General features: G+C 46.3%; 1 protein-coding gene across 1 annotated transcript in view; it reads left to right on the top strand.

The window, feature by feature from the left end:
- Window positions 1–12,969, top strand: part of syt14a (synaptotagmin XIVa) — a gene marked incomplete at both ends in the record, with an annotated part of 160,819 nt that overhangs the window by 73,709 nt on the left and 74,141 nt on the right. Inside the window, 8 exon segments of the mRNA XM_084310331.1 lie at window positions 5,700–5,802; window positions 5,919–6,032; window positions 6,137–6,283; window positions 6,398–6,457; window positions 6,573–6,688; window positions 6,809–6,896; window positions 7,054–7,200; window positions 7,288–7,340. Of these exon segments, the coding sequence (XP_084166457.1) occupies window positions 5,700–5,802; window positions 5,919–6,032; window positions 6,137–6,283; window positions 6,398–6,457; window positions 6,573–6,688; window positions 6,809–6,896; window positions 7,054–7,200; window positions 7,288–7,340 (828 nt within the window).

Here is a 12,969-nt window from a genome sequence, read left to right as displayed (position 1 = left end):
CTGACATGTGTGGAGTCAGAGAGAGAGGGAGAGAGAGAGAGAGAGAGAGAGAGAGAGATAGAGAGAGAGAGAGAGAGAGCAGGAGAGGGAGAGACACACTCACATGACAGAGATAGAGAAAGAGATAGAAATAAAGAGAAGAGAGATAGAAAGAAGGAGAGCGAGAGACTGCTAAAAACAGTGAGAGAGGAGTGCTAGAGTGTTCCACACTTCTGACAACTGACACTCAACAGGAAATGTATAATTTGTCGACTGAACGTGTCGTCTCTGTGGTAACACCACATGCAAAACTGTGTGTCTGCTCTGCCAATCTCACGGCATGACAACATGCTGGAGGTGTGCAACATTGTCTTTTTTATTTAGTAATTTCTGACAAAAGTGTCGAAAGCTTAGCTATTAAATTTGTCAAAAGGCAAAAACCTAACGTTAATGTAACGATAGGCTTTGGTTACCGAACGTTATACCAACTCTGGAGCAAGTTAGCTAACGTTAACGCTAGTGTAGTGGTTTAGACACAGGAACGTGTAGCTTGAGAAGACCATCATTGTGTCGCTAGGTGATGTTTGATGCAACGCCTGTTAGTCTCACTCTCTGCTGGAAAGATAGAGCAGCTTTGGCTAAGCTGTTAGCACACATGTGGTAGTAGGGATGGGAATTGATACGATTTTATCGATACGATCCCATTATAGATTCTGCTTATCGATCCGATTCTCTTTATCGATTCCCTTGTCGATTCCTGATACATTTATAATTTAAATAAATAAATTGGAAATGCAACAGAACTAAGCTGGTTAGAATAACAACATGCCAACTTGACATTTCTGATTGTCATTTATTGTTGAGCCCCCCACCAAAATGGTCGCAATTTCGAGCCCTTACAAATTTAGTGACTGCTGCTCGGTGACACTCGTTCACCTTTTCCTGAGTCCGTTGACCCCGCTGTAGCTAGCGCGAAAGGATTTTCCTGAGGTGCGCGAGAACCACTAGCTGCAGCCTCAGTCTATTGTGATCATCTAAAAATGGATGAAATGGGAGAATATTTATACAGTGAAAGCATTCGTTTTCATTTAGGTTTTCCTAGTCAAGGAATCAAATAGTCTGCTATGGCTGCACGCGTGGCGCTAACGTTATTTTTTTTAAATGCGCAACTGTCGGAAAAACATGGCATCGATAAGAGGAATCGGTGGTCACGGAGGCATGCGGTTCAGGAATCGGATCATTGGGAACCCGGTTCCCAACCGGTTCCGGTTCTCGATTCCCATCCCTCCTCAGGTGTACCTTGGACTTCCTCAAATTTTTACCCATTCACCTTGGAGTAGTACTACTCTCTGTACTGTTACAGTTTAGTTGTAATTTGGTGATTAATGGTCAGGTTTTCTACTATATAAACAGTCAGACCCTTTTCACAGAGACATTCACTATATACTTCTCATGTCCCTAATGTTGAAACGGCACTGGATCTTTTCATGAAAATCACAAAAGTCCAAACAAGCACCTTTCAAGACACTTCAAAGACGGATGCACCCCTTGGTTTACACTCTAATTGTCATCTTTATTTAAGAACCTGGTCACTTGCCAGACACACTCTGGGCATCCTTCCCACTGGTCTTCATTTAGACAAATTAGAAACAAATTTACATTAGATTTAGTCATTTAGCTGACGCTAAAACAAAATGCACACAGCTTATTCAGCTTATTCAGAGATACCACAGCACGTTGGAAGGCAGTGACTTCTAACAAAAAACAAGGCTACTATTTCTTTACCTCCACATTTCAAATTGAATGATTGCTTAATATCTGAACATAAAGAGATCTGCTTTAGCCTTTAATAAAAAAAAGTCGCTGATCCTGGTCACTTTGTTTGATAACAAATGTTAGTCGTCGTGGTTTAAGTTTGTTTATTTTATTTTTTTTACCAGGGACAGTGCACATTAATGAACATCTTCAGTTTCCACATCAATGTAAATGTGCCAGATGTAGCTAATGAGCTAGTTTTCATCTGTAGTCCCTGCCTACCATGCGTGTCTTTATGGTGGGGGAGGAAACCAGAGTACCCAGAGGAAACCCACACGAACACAGGGAGAGAACATGCAAGCTCCACACAGAAAGGCCCCCTGCTGGGTTTGAACCCAGGACCTCTTGCTGTGAGGCGAGCAGTGCTGCTAACCACTGTGCCATCGTGCCGCATGATGTGCACATGGTGGGGACATGTCTCTCAGGTCTCCCTTCAGCCTTTCTCTACTAGTACTAGGGATGGGTACCATAGATTATATAGAACACTAGATAGCTTGCCCGCGCTGCCGGCCAATGGAGATCGACGTCACTGAACCGCCGCCATCTTGGGAGAGTCAGCCTTGAGTGAAAGTGAGTGAGCTGCACAGACAAAAATACTCATAACTCGCTGAAATATTGACGGATTTACAAACGGTTTGGTTTATTACAAGCATATTAACGTGGCTATGATTCAAAGCGGTTTGTAAAAAAAAACATCTTTAAAAAATTCTTTTTTTTATAAGTATGCAGTATCATAACTACATCTTTGATGTTTATAGCAAACCAACCCGTTTGTAAATCCGTCAATATTTCAGCGAGTTATGAGTATTTTTGTCTGTGCAGCTCACTCACTCTCACTCAAGGCTGACTCTCCCAAGATGGCGGCGGTTCAGTGACGCTGGTGACTCCGCCTTAAGCTATCTAGTGTTCTATATATATCTATGATGGGTACCACTACCGACGTCAACGCTTCGTTTTACCGCAAAACGAAACCTATGAAGTGTGCCGCACGTTCGCACGCACAACAATACACGCTTATACCTAGGATTTGACTTGATTCAACAACAAAGGAGTCGGGGCGATGGCAAGCCGAAAACAGTCCCAAGTGTGGTTGCACTTTAAAAAGCTAGATGCAGACAACGCTTGCTGCAATATTATATATTATATTATAATATTAACAAATTGTTTACAACTGAGTTAGGTAGATACTTTTTTTTTTTTTTTTTTTTTAAAGTACCGGTATCGGTTCAAATGTGAACGGTACCCAACCCTATCTACTAGTGTTGTTTTGGAAGCATTGCAATCCATTGATATACCAGGAAATCAACTGGAGAGGATAAACTGGCTGCATGTATATATCTCTTTTATCCAAATCGCTTTACAATTTGTTTCCTCACATTTTACCCGTTCACTCACACATTCACTCACCGACGGCGGAGACAGCCGTGCTGCAAGGTGCCGACCTGCTCATCGGGAGCAATTAAGGGGTTAAGTGTCTGCTTGCTCAAGGACACTTCGACGCGCTGTGAAATATCCCTTTAAGGCAATCAGCGCAGTCTGGACAACAGAAAATTATTTCCCAACGTTATTCATGCACTAAGATGATTTGCAAACAAAACACTGATCACAACCCTGCATTACTGCAGTATAGGGTGACCAGGTGTCCCCCTCCAGGTTGTACTGTCCCACCATTTGAGACCGCGTCCCACATATTGAGAGGATGTCCCTCTTTTGAAGCAAAAAAATATATATATCGAACACAAGACATTCCTGTCAAGTGATAAAGTTTGAATATTTAAAACAGATGTTAGGTGGTAACAAGCCGGCTGCAGTGCAAGATGAATGTGGAGAGATATAATTCTGTATTTAATTTGTATTTACTTTGATTGAACCTTTATCTATTCGGTGAAGACGAGTTATTCTAATAAAAGATTTACATTATCTATCTGTCCCACTTTGTCCACTTTGTCCACCAAAATCTTACTGTTGTCCTGCTTTTGGACTTTTTGCATCTGGTCACCCTATACTGCAGCCGTGACCAGAATTTCCCCAAGGGGATCAATAAATGAATATCTTATCTTATCTTTCATACTATAACCTTTATCATGTTTTGTAACAGATTACAGAAATTCAAGAAGCCTATTGGAACGTGATCGTTCTGATATGATTTGATAATATATCTGCATTATTTTATCCCACTTTATGCTTTGCCCTCGCTGCTTGTTTTACACCGATGTTATGTCTTATTTCTTACTGGTGATGTAAAGCACCTTGAACTGCAATCCCCTGTATGAAAGGTGCTATACAAATAAAGTAATTATTATTATTAGGGATGCTCGATATTGGCTTTTTTACCGATACCGATATACTGATATTGTCCAACTCTTAATTTCCGATACCGATATCAACCGATATCACATTTTAATGCCGATATCGGCCGATAATATCGGTAGGCCAATAATATCGGACATCATTTCTATAGAAATGTAAAAAAAAACAACAATACCGATATTTTACGATATCACATTTTAATGCCGATATCGGCCGATAATATCGGTAGGCCGATAATATTGGACATCCCTAATTATTATTATCTTATACTGTTAATTGCGTCCCTGACTGCGCAGTGCGCACACACACATACAGATTTTGATAAACAAGAAATCCATCTATTATACCAAATGCCCACGCCTAGGTGGCATCCAGGAGGCTGAAACCCTGCACCGCGCTGCACTCTGATCCGGTTAATGATTGATGCTTTGGAAAGGCTGGCAGGGAAGGCTGGCATGATGTAGACCAAAGCCTTCTCGGGTGCTGGTTTGACATGCAGACATTAAGTATACATGAGCAGACAACTGATTGTGCTGGTTATGTCACAGCAGGCCACCTGACTCTCTGCGGCCTGTCTTGACTGGTGTCCTAATGAAATTATTATTATTATTATTACTTTTTATTAACCTTTATTTACCCAGGGTAGGTTCGCTGAGCACGGATGCTCTTTTCAGGAATTCAGAGATATTGTAGGTGATATAGGAACCTGGTGCTCTCTGCATCTCACTCTTAAAAAAATATATTTTCTCTCTCTCTCTCTCTCTCTCTCTCTCTCTCTCTCTCTCTCTCTCTCTCTCTCTCTCTCTCTCTCCTCTCTCTCTCTCTCTCTCTCTCTCTCTCTCTCTCTTTCTCTCTCTCTCTCTCTCTTTCTCTCTCTCCCTCTCTCCTCTCTCTGTCACTCACCTCTCTCTCCTTTTCTTTCTCTTTTACCCTCTCTTTCTCTCTCTCCCTCTCTCTTTCTCTCTCTCTCCCTCTCCTCTCTCTGTCACTCCCTCTTTCTCCCCTTTTCCCCTCTCTCTTTCTCCCCCCCCCCCCTCTCTCTTACTTTCTCTCTCTCTTCCTTTCTCTCTCTATTTTTCCCTCTATCTTTCTCCCCCCTCTCTCCCACTCTTCCTTTCTATACTCACTAGAATAATAATAATTACCTTTATTTACCCAGGGTAGGTTCTCTGAGCACGGATGCTCTTTCTCAGCGACGCCCTGCTTCACATTCACACACAGTTCCATTCACACCTGGGAGCTGCCCAGTACAACCACAGTCTGACACCTGGGAGCTGCCCAGTACAACCACAGTCTGACACCTGGGAGCCGCCCAGTACAACCACAGTCTGCCACACCGTTGGCCACTGAGCAACTCCACTGGAGCAGTTGGGGGTTAAGTGCCTTGCTCAAGGGCACTTCAGCGGTTGGTGTTAAGGGTATGGGAGAGAGTTATTCATTCACTTCCCCAGCCCTGATTTTTCCTGCCGGTGTGGGGGATCGAACCGGCGACCTTCCGGTCACAAACCCGCTTCTCTAACCTTTAGGGCCGGCCATCTAATAAATAGAGTTTAGCTCCAAACTCTATGGTGGTTCTGTGTAGGACTGTGTTTTAGGCTGTGTGACGGACAGGTGGCTCTGGGTGGGAGTGTGTTTCAGGCTGTGTGACGGACAGGTGGGCTCTGGGTGGGAGTGTGTTTCAGGCTGTGTGACGGACAGGTGGGCTCTGGGTGGGAGTGTGTTTCAGGCTGTGTGACGGACAGGTGGGCTCTGGGTGGGAGTGTGTTTCAGGCTGTGTGACGGACAGGTGGGCTCTGGGTGGGACTGTGTTTCAGGCTGTGTGACGGACAGGTGGCTCTGGGGGTGGGACTGTGTTTCAGGCTGTGTGACGGACAGGTGGCTCTGGGTGGGACTGTGTTTCAGGCTGTGAGACGTACAGGTGGCTCTGGGTGGGACTGTGTTTCAGGCTGTGTGACGGACAGGTGGGCTCTGGGTGGGAGTGTGTTTCAGGCTGTGTGACGGACAGGTGGCTCTGGGTGGGACTGTGTTTCAGGCTGTGTGACGGACAGGTGGGCTCTGGGTGGGAGTGTGTTTCAGGCTGTGTGACGGACAGGTGGCTCTGGGTGGGAGTGTGTTTCAGGCTGTGTGACGGACAGGTGGGCTCTGGGTGGGACTGTGTTTCAGGCTGTGTGACGGACAGGTGGGCTCTGGGTGGGACTGTGTTTCAGGCTGTGTGACGGACAGGTGGCTCTGGGTGGGAGTGTGTTTCAGGCTGTGTGACGGACAGGTGGCTCTGGGTGGGACTGTGTTTCAGGCTGTGTGACGGACAGGTGGGCTCTGGGTGGGAGTGTGTTTCAGGCTGTGTGACGGACAGGTGGGCTCTGGGTGGGAGTGTGTTTCAGGCTGTGTGACGGACAGGTGGCTCTGGGTGGGACTGTGTTTCAGGCTGTGTGACGGACAGGTGGGCTCTGGGTGGGAGTGTGTTTCAGGCTGTGTGACGGACAGGTGGGCTCTGGGTGGGAGTGTGTTTCAGGCTGTGTGACGGACAGGTGGCTCTGGGTGGGACTGTGTTTCAGGCTGTGTGACGGACAGGTGGCTCTGCATGGTGGGAGTGTGTTTCAGGCTGTGTGACGGACAGGTGGCTCTGGGTGGGACTGTGTTTCAGGCTGTGTGACGGACAGGTGGGCTCTAGGTGGGAGTGTGTTTCAGGCTGTGTGACGGACAGGTGGGCTCTGGGTGGGACTGTGTTTCAGGCTGTGTGACGGACAGGTGGGCTCTGGGTGGGAGTGTGTTTCAGGCTGTGTGACGGACAGGTGGGCTCTGGGTGGGACTGTGTTTCAGGCTGTGTGACGGACAGGTGGCTCTGTGTAGGAGTGTGTTTCAGGCTGTGTGACGGACAGGTGGCTCTGGGTGGGAGTGTGTTTCAGGCTGTGTGACGGACAGGTGGCTCTGGGTGGGACTGTGTTTCAGGCTGTGTGACGGACAGGTGGGCTCTGGGTGGGACTGTGTTTCAGGCTGTGTGACGGACAGGTGGCTCTGGGTGGGACTGTGTTTTAGGCTGTGTGACGGACAGGTGGGCTCTGGGTGGGACTGTGTTTCAGGCTGTGTGACGGACAGGTGGGCTCTGGGTGGGACTGTGTTTCAGGCTGTGTGACGGACAGGTGGCTCTGGGTGGGACTGTGTTTCAGGCTGTGTGACGGACAGGTGGCTCTGGGTGGGAGTGTGTTTCAGGCTGTGTGACGGACAGGTGGCTCTGGGTGGGAGTGTGTTTCAGGCTGTGTCATGACGGACAGGTGGGCTCTGGGTGGGAGTGTGTTTCAGGCTGTGTGACGGACAGGTGGGCTCTGGGTGGGAGTGTGTTTCAGGCTGTGTGACGGACAGGTGGGCTCTGGGTGGGACTGTGTTTCAGGCTGTGTGACGGACAGGTGGCTCTGGGTGGGAGTGTGTTTCAGGCTGTGTGACGGACAGGTGGCTCTGGGTGGGAGTGTGGCCGGGCGGGGGGACAGTGTTGGCTAAATGGCAGCATCTGACACTCAGCTTGCCTCTTACACACGAGCCCAGACGGCGATGTGTCCGTCAACCTGTCGAGCCTGTCCTGCCTTTGCCAAAGACGGTGTAGTGTTTACACTTTAAGGAGGGGGAGGGGGCTAGCTTGGCACTGTTATCAGCTTATAAATCATGCCTCATACAGGGACACATCATTCAAGGACATTGTGATGTACAGTTACATTTACATTTAGTCATTTAGCTGATGCTTTTAGCCAAAGCGACTTATACAAGTTCTGTACGACAAGTCATCAGGAAGGGCACAACTCTATCAGCTGAGTAACAATGTTCATCAAAGTGTTGAGTGCTACAGTGTAGGTTAGTTTATTATTAGGACAAGTGCACGACAGTAAGGTTAGTTAGGGTTGGATCATTTTTACTTTTATTATAATTTCTTTGAGCATCCTGATGGCCTGGGGATAGAAGCTCCATGAGACCAGCGCAGAGTGGTTGGTGGTTAATCAGAGTCAGACACATACATTTCAGGGATATGCTACGTAGTATTGAAGTAAAAAAAAATAAAAAAAATCTTGATATCTTATCAGATTCTGTCTCTAGACGTTTCACATTTCAGTGCGTCTCGGTGAGGATTAGGTTTAGCCTCTAAATTACTCTGAGGCCGTACAGAGTTCACGGTTGAATGAGTGGGCCTGTAAATAAACGAGGGTGTGAGTAACACGAGTAGAGACCACTTTGTTCTCCTGTAACGTGGCACGTGTCGTGAGGACACCTTGTTTGTGGTGTTTTGTGTCGACTGTATTATTGTGTAACGGATGGTACCGTGAAGCGCAGTCAAGTCAAGTCAGTTTTATTTGTATAGCACATTTCCAGGCAGCGGCAGCTGGCACCAAAGTGCTTCACAAGCAAGTTGATAAAAACAAAATAATGTGATGCAAGGTATAAGATTAAAAGAAAGAAAAAAAAACATAGCAAAGCAATGAAAGCAACAAAAACAAAACAATATGGTGCAAGATATAGGATTAAAAACATAATAAAGCAATGAAAGTAATAAAAACTGGTAGGACACAGTAAAACAAAGAGGATAGAAGGGCCAGGGGTCTAGTGGTGGTTAAGTAGGGGGGAAGGCCAAGGAGAACAGGTAGGTTTTCAAGAGTGATTTAAAAGCCTGTACGGTCTGGACGGTCCGTACGCTGAGGGGGAGGCTGTTCCACAGTCTAGGCGCTGCTGTGGAGAAAGCTGTCACGAAGGACTTCTGATGTTGTGAAGTGACTGGGGTGCTATGGGTTAAACTCACTCTCATCCTCAAGACGTTACACAGAAGTGAGTTCACTTCTTGGTATAGCGGTCTGTGCTGTCGCCCGCGGCGTGGGATAGACCAGGGTTCGAAACTCCCTCGGGGCATCGAAGTAACGAGTCCGTTACAATTGTATGCCTGTGGTATTTCTTATCTATCGTGTTATTTTTACACAAACCCCTTGACGGAAAGCGGTTTCCTATTTGGGATAATAACGTGGTGAACTGAGTTATGGAACTATTGAATCGTTGTGATTCTGCTACAGAGCTTAAAGGAACACACTGTCATTTGGGGAAATTAGCTTACCGGCTTCTCCAGAGAGAGAGACAAGAAGATGGATACCAGTTTCCTCTCTGTGCGTTCAGTAAAAAGCTATCTGGCTGCACGTTAGCCTAGCTTAGCACAATGAATGGATGCGGACAGTCCCGGTTAGCCTATAGGCATTGTCCAGCTAACACCTCTCTCAAAGGATTGTCTTTGCCCAGCAGGATATTGCAATATTCAGTATTGTTATCAGTCTGGAATAACAATAATTACCATTAGGTACTGGTACAGTATATTGACAGTAACATAAGTTAACTTCTGTGAGGGCGGCTGGGTGGCGCAGCGGACATTGCACTCGTCACCAACGCAAGAGACACCGGTATCGAATCCGGCTGTCAGCGTTGCCTCCGGCTATACTGAGCCAATTGGCAGAGTTAGCGGGTGGAAGTCGATGGGTGGTAGTCTGGTCGTTGTAAACAGCGACTCCTACAGGTCGGTCAGGGCCCCTGCACAGGAAAATGGCGGGGGCAGTGTGAGCCTCCTACACGTTACTCCTCGCCAATGAGAGTCCGCGCTGGCAGGTGAAAAGATGTGACTGGCTGCCTCCACATGTATCGGAGGGGACATGTGATGGGCTTCTATCCTCCCTACGACCGGCCAGTGGGGGGTACATGCGAGCAACGATCAAGACAGGGGAGGGGAGAATTGGCACGGCTAAATTGGGATGGGAGAAAAAAAAATTAAAATGGAGGAGAAAAAGTGGATAAAAGAAAGTTAACTTCTGTGACTTGAATAAAGAAATGTCATATACTGAGCATCTTCCCATCTTAGCCTGCTCTGCAGCTGGACATGCATGGTGTGTTGTCCCACACTGCCCGATAGGGTGGGTCTCTACACACCGTAGCCCTGTAGTGATATTACTACCACCCGGTTAACCGTCTGTAGTGTGGCAGTGAAATGGTTAACCTTCTGTAGTCAAGTCAAGTCAAGAGTCAAGAGTTTTATTTGTCACGGCATATAAGTATACAATGAAATGCGGGGGGTCTTGCCCGCAACGATTGTGCATAATACAATAGTAATATATAATAAGAATCCAATAGAACGACATTGTGCAATAAAACAAGTAAACAAAGTAGGGCATATCGGTATATGTACATGAGTTATTTGTAGTGTGGTAGTGAAAGGGTTAACCCTTCGTCGTGTGGCAGTGAAAGGGTTTAACCTTCTGTATCGTCGCAGTGAAAGGGTTAACCCTTTGGTAGTGTGGCAGTGAAAGGGTTAACCCAGAAACCCAGCCGTACGACTTGCGTAGGAGAAGAAGATTCAATGCCGTCATTGGTGACTTTGGCCGTCCGTCAAGATGCAGAGGATAAGCCCACTGAGGGAAATACAATTACACGCCTCGTCGAGGTCTATTAGAGGAGCATTCAACTGGGCATGTCCTCTGTCCAGTGGTCCAAGGAGCATGCCGTGCAGCCTGGGGATGGGTACCGAATCCGGTACTTTTAAGTAGGGATGCTCGATATTGGCTTTTTTACCTATACCGATATACCGATATTGTCCAACTCTTCATTTCCGATACCGATATCAACCGATATCAACCGATATCGATATATGCAGGGTTTCCCCCCCCCCAAAAAATGGAATAATTTCAGGTAATTAACATTACATATATCTTGTCATGGAATTAACACAACATTATGCATACTTTTGACAATAAATAAAATCAGAATTTGTTCTTACTCGCTTGCCTGGGTAAATAAAGGTGAAATAAATGTAAAAAAATAAGAAAAAATACGATTTTTTTTTAAACCGATAATTTCCGATATCACATTTTAATGCCAATATCGGCCGATAATATATAATATATTTTTTAAGTCCAATGACGTTAACGTTTCGTTGACCGCGTAACGAGACGTATGAAGTGTGCCGCACGTTCACGCCAACGTTCTTCTACACACTTACCTAGGATTTCACTTGCTTCAACAACAACAAAGCAGTCGGGGCGATGGTGAGCCGAAAACGGTCATAAGTGTTGTTACACTTCACAAAGCTAGATGCAGACAACGCCCGCTGCAATATTATATATTATAAATCGTTCTAAATAAATAATAATGATAATAAATAATTTGATGTTTGGACAATTTTTTTACAACGGAGGTAAGGTAGATACAATGTTTTGAGACTAAAGTACAGAAAAAAGGTACCGTTGGGTACCGGTATCGATTCACAGGTACCGGTATCGGTGCAAATGTGAACGGTACCCAACCCTAATGCCACGCAGCCCGTGGTAATTACTTGGGAAACAGGAGCAGTCAGTATGTCGTGCGTTTTCGGTTGTCAATCACACACATTTATTCCTTTCCCTCATTGGACTGTTCATCCAATGTCTTCCAGACTGTTCATCCAATGTCTTCCAGACTGTTCATCCAATGTCTTTCAGACTGTTCATCCAATGTATTTCAGACTGTTCATCCAATGTCTTCCAGTCTTCCAGACTGTTCATCCAATGTCTTCCAGACTGTTCATCCAATGTCTTCCAGACTGTTCATCCAATGTCTTCCAGACTGTTCATCCAATGTCTTCCAGACTGTTCATCCAATGTCTTATCCAATGTCTTCCAGACTGTTCATCCAATGTCTTCCAGACTGTTCATCCAATGTCTTTCAGACTGTTCATCCAATGTCTTCCAGACTGTTCATCCAACGTCTTCCAGACTGTTCATCCAATGTCTTTCAGACTGTTCATCCAATGTCTTCAGACTGGAGGGTTAAGGCACTGAGATCACACCCGCATTGCTGCTACGTGAACCTGGATACAGATTCACAGGGCAGTGAGATCCCACCGCTGTCACCAATGTAACCGAGTGGATTTGAACCTGGGACCATAGGATCCACAAGCGGCCAAACTAACCACCTGAGCTAAAGGGTCAGACCCGTGAGCAGGTGCTGGTTGACTGAGACCGACTCGTTAGTAGATTACACTAACCAGCTGAGCTAAAGGGTCAGACCTGTTAGCAGGTGCTGGTTGACTGTAGTTTACACTAACCAGCTGAGCTAAAGGGTCAGACCTGTTAGCAGGTGCTGGTTGACTGTAGTTTACACTAACCAGCTGAGCTAAAGGGTCAGACCTGTTAGCAGGTGCTGGTTGTCTGTAGTTTACACTAACCAGCTGAGCTAAAGGGTCAGACCTGTTAGCAGGTGCTGGTTGTCTGTAGTTTACACTAACCAGCTGAGCTAAAGGGTCAGACCTGTTAGCAGGTGCTGGTTGTCTGTAGTTTACACTAACCAGCTGAGCTAAAGGGTCAGACCTGTTAGCAGGTGCTGGTTGACTGTAGTTTACACTAACCAGCTGAGCTAAAGGGTCAGACCTGTTAGCAGGTGCTGGTTGACTGTAGTTTACACTAACCAGCTGAGCTAAAGGGTCAGAGCCGTGAGCAGGTGCTGGTTGACTGTAGTTTACACTAACCAGCTGAGCTAAAGGGTCAGAGCCGTGAGCAGGTGCTGGTTGACTGTAGTTTACACTAACCAGCTGAGCTAAAGGGTCAGAGCCGTGAGCAGGTGCTGGTTGACTGTAGTTTACACTAACCAGCTGAGCTAAAGGGTCAGAGCCGTTAGCAGGTGCTGGTTGACTGTAGTTTACACAAACCAGCTGAGCTAAAGGGTCAGACTCGTTAGCAGGTGCTGGTTGACTGTAGTTTACACTAACCAGCTGAGCTAAAGGGTCAGACCTGTTAGCAGGTGCTGGTTGACTGTAGTTTACACTAACCAGCTGAGCTAAAGGGTCAGACCCGTTAGCAGGTGCTGGTTGACTGTAGTTTA

The sequence above is a fragment of the Notolepis coatsorum genome (assembly GCF_963971535.1).
Source record: "Notolepis coatsorum genome assembly, chromosome: 3".
In the NCBI taxonomy this organism is placed as follows: Eukaryota; Metazoa; Chordata; class Actinopteri; order Aulopiformes; family Paralepididae; genus Notolepis; species Notolepis coatsorum.
The sequence above is the reverse complement of the archived record's forward strand: the minus strand, read 5'-3'. Positions and strand labels throughout refer to the sequence as shown.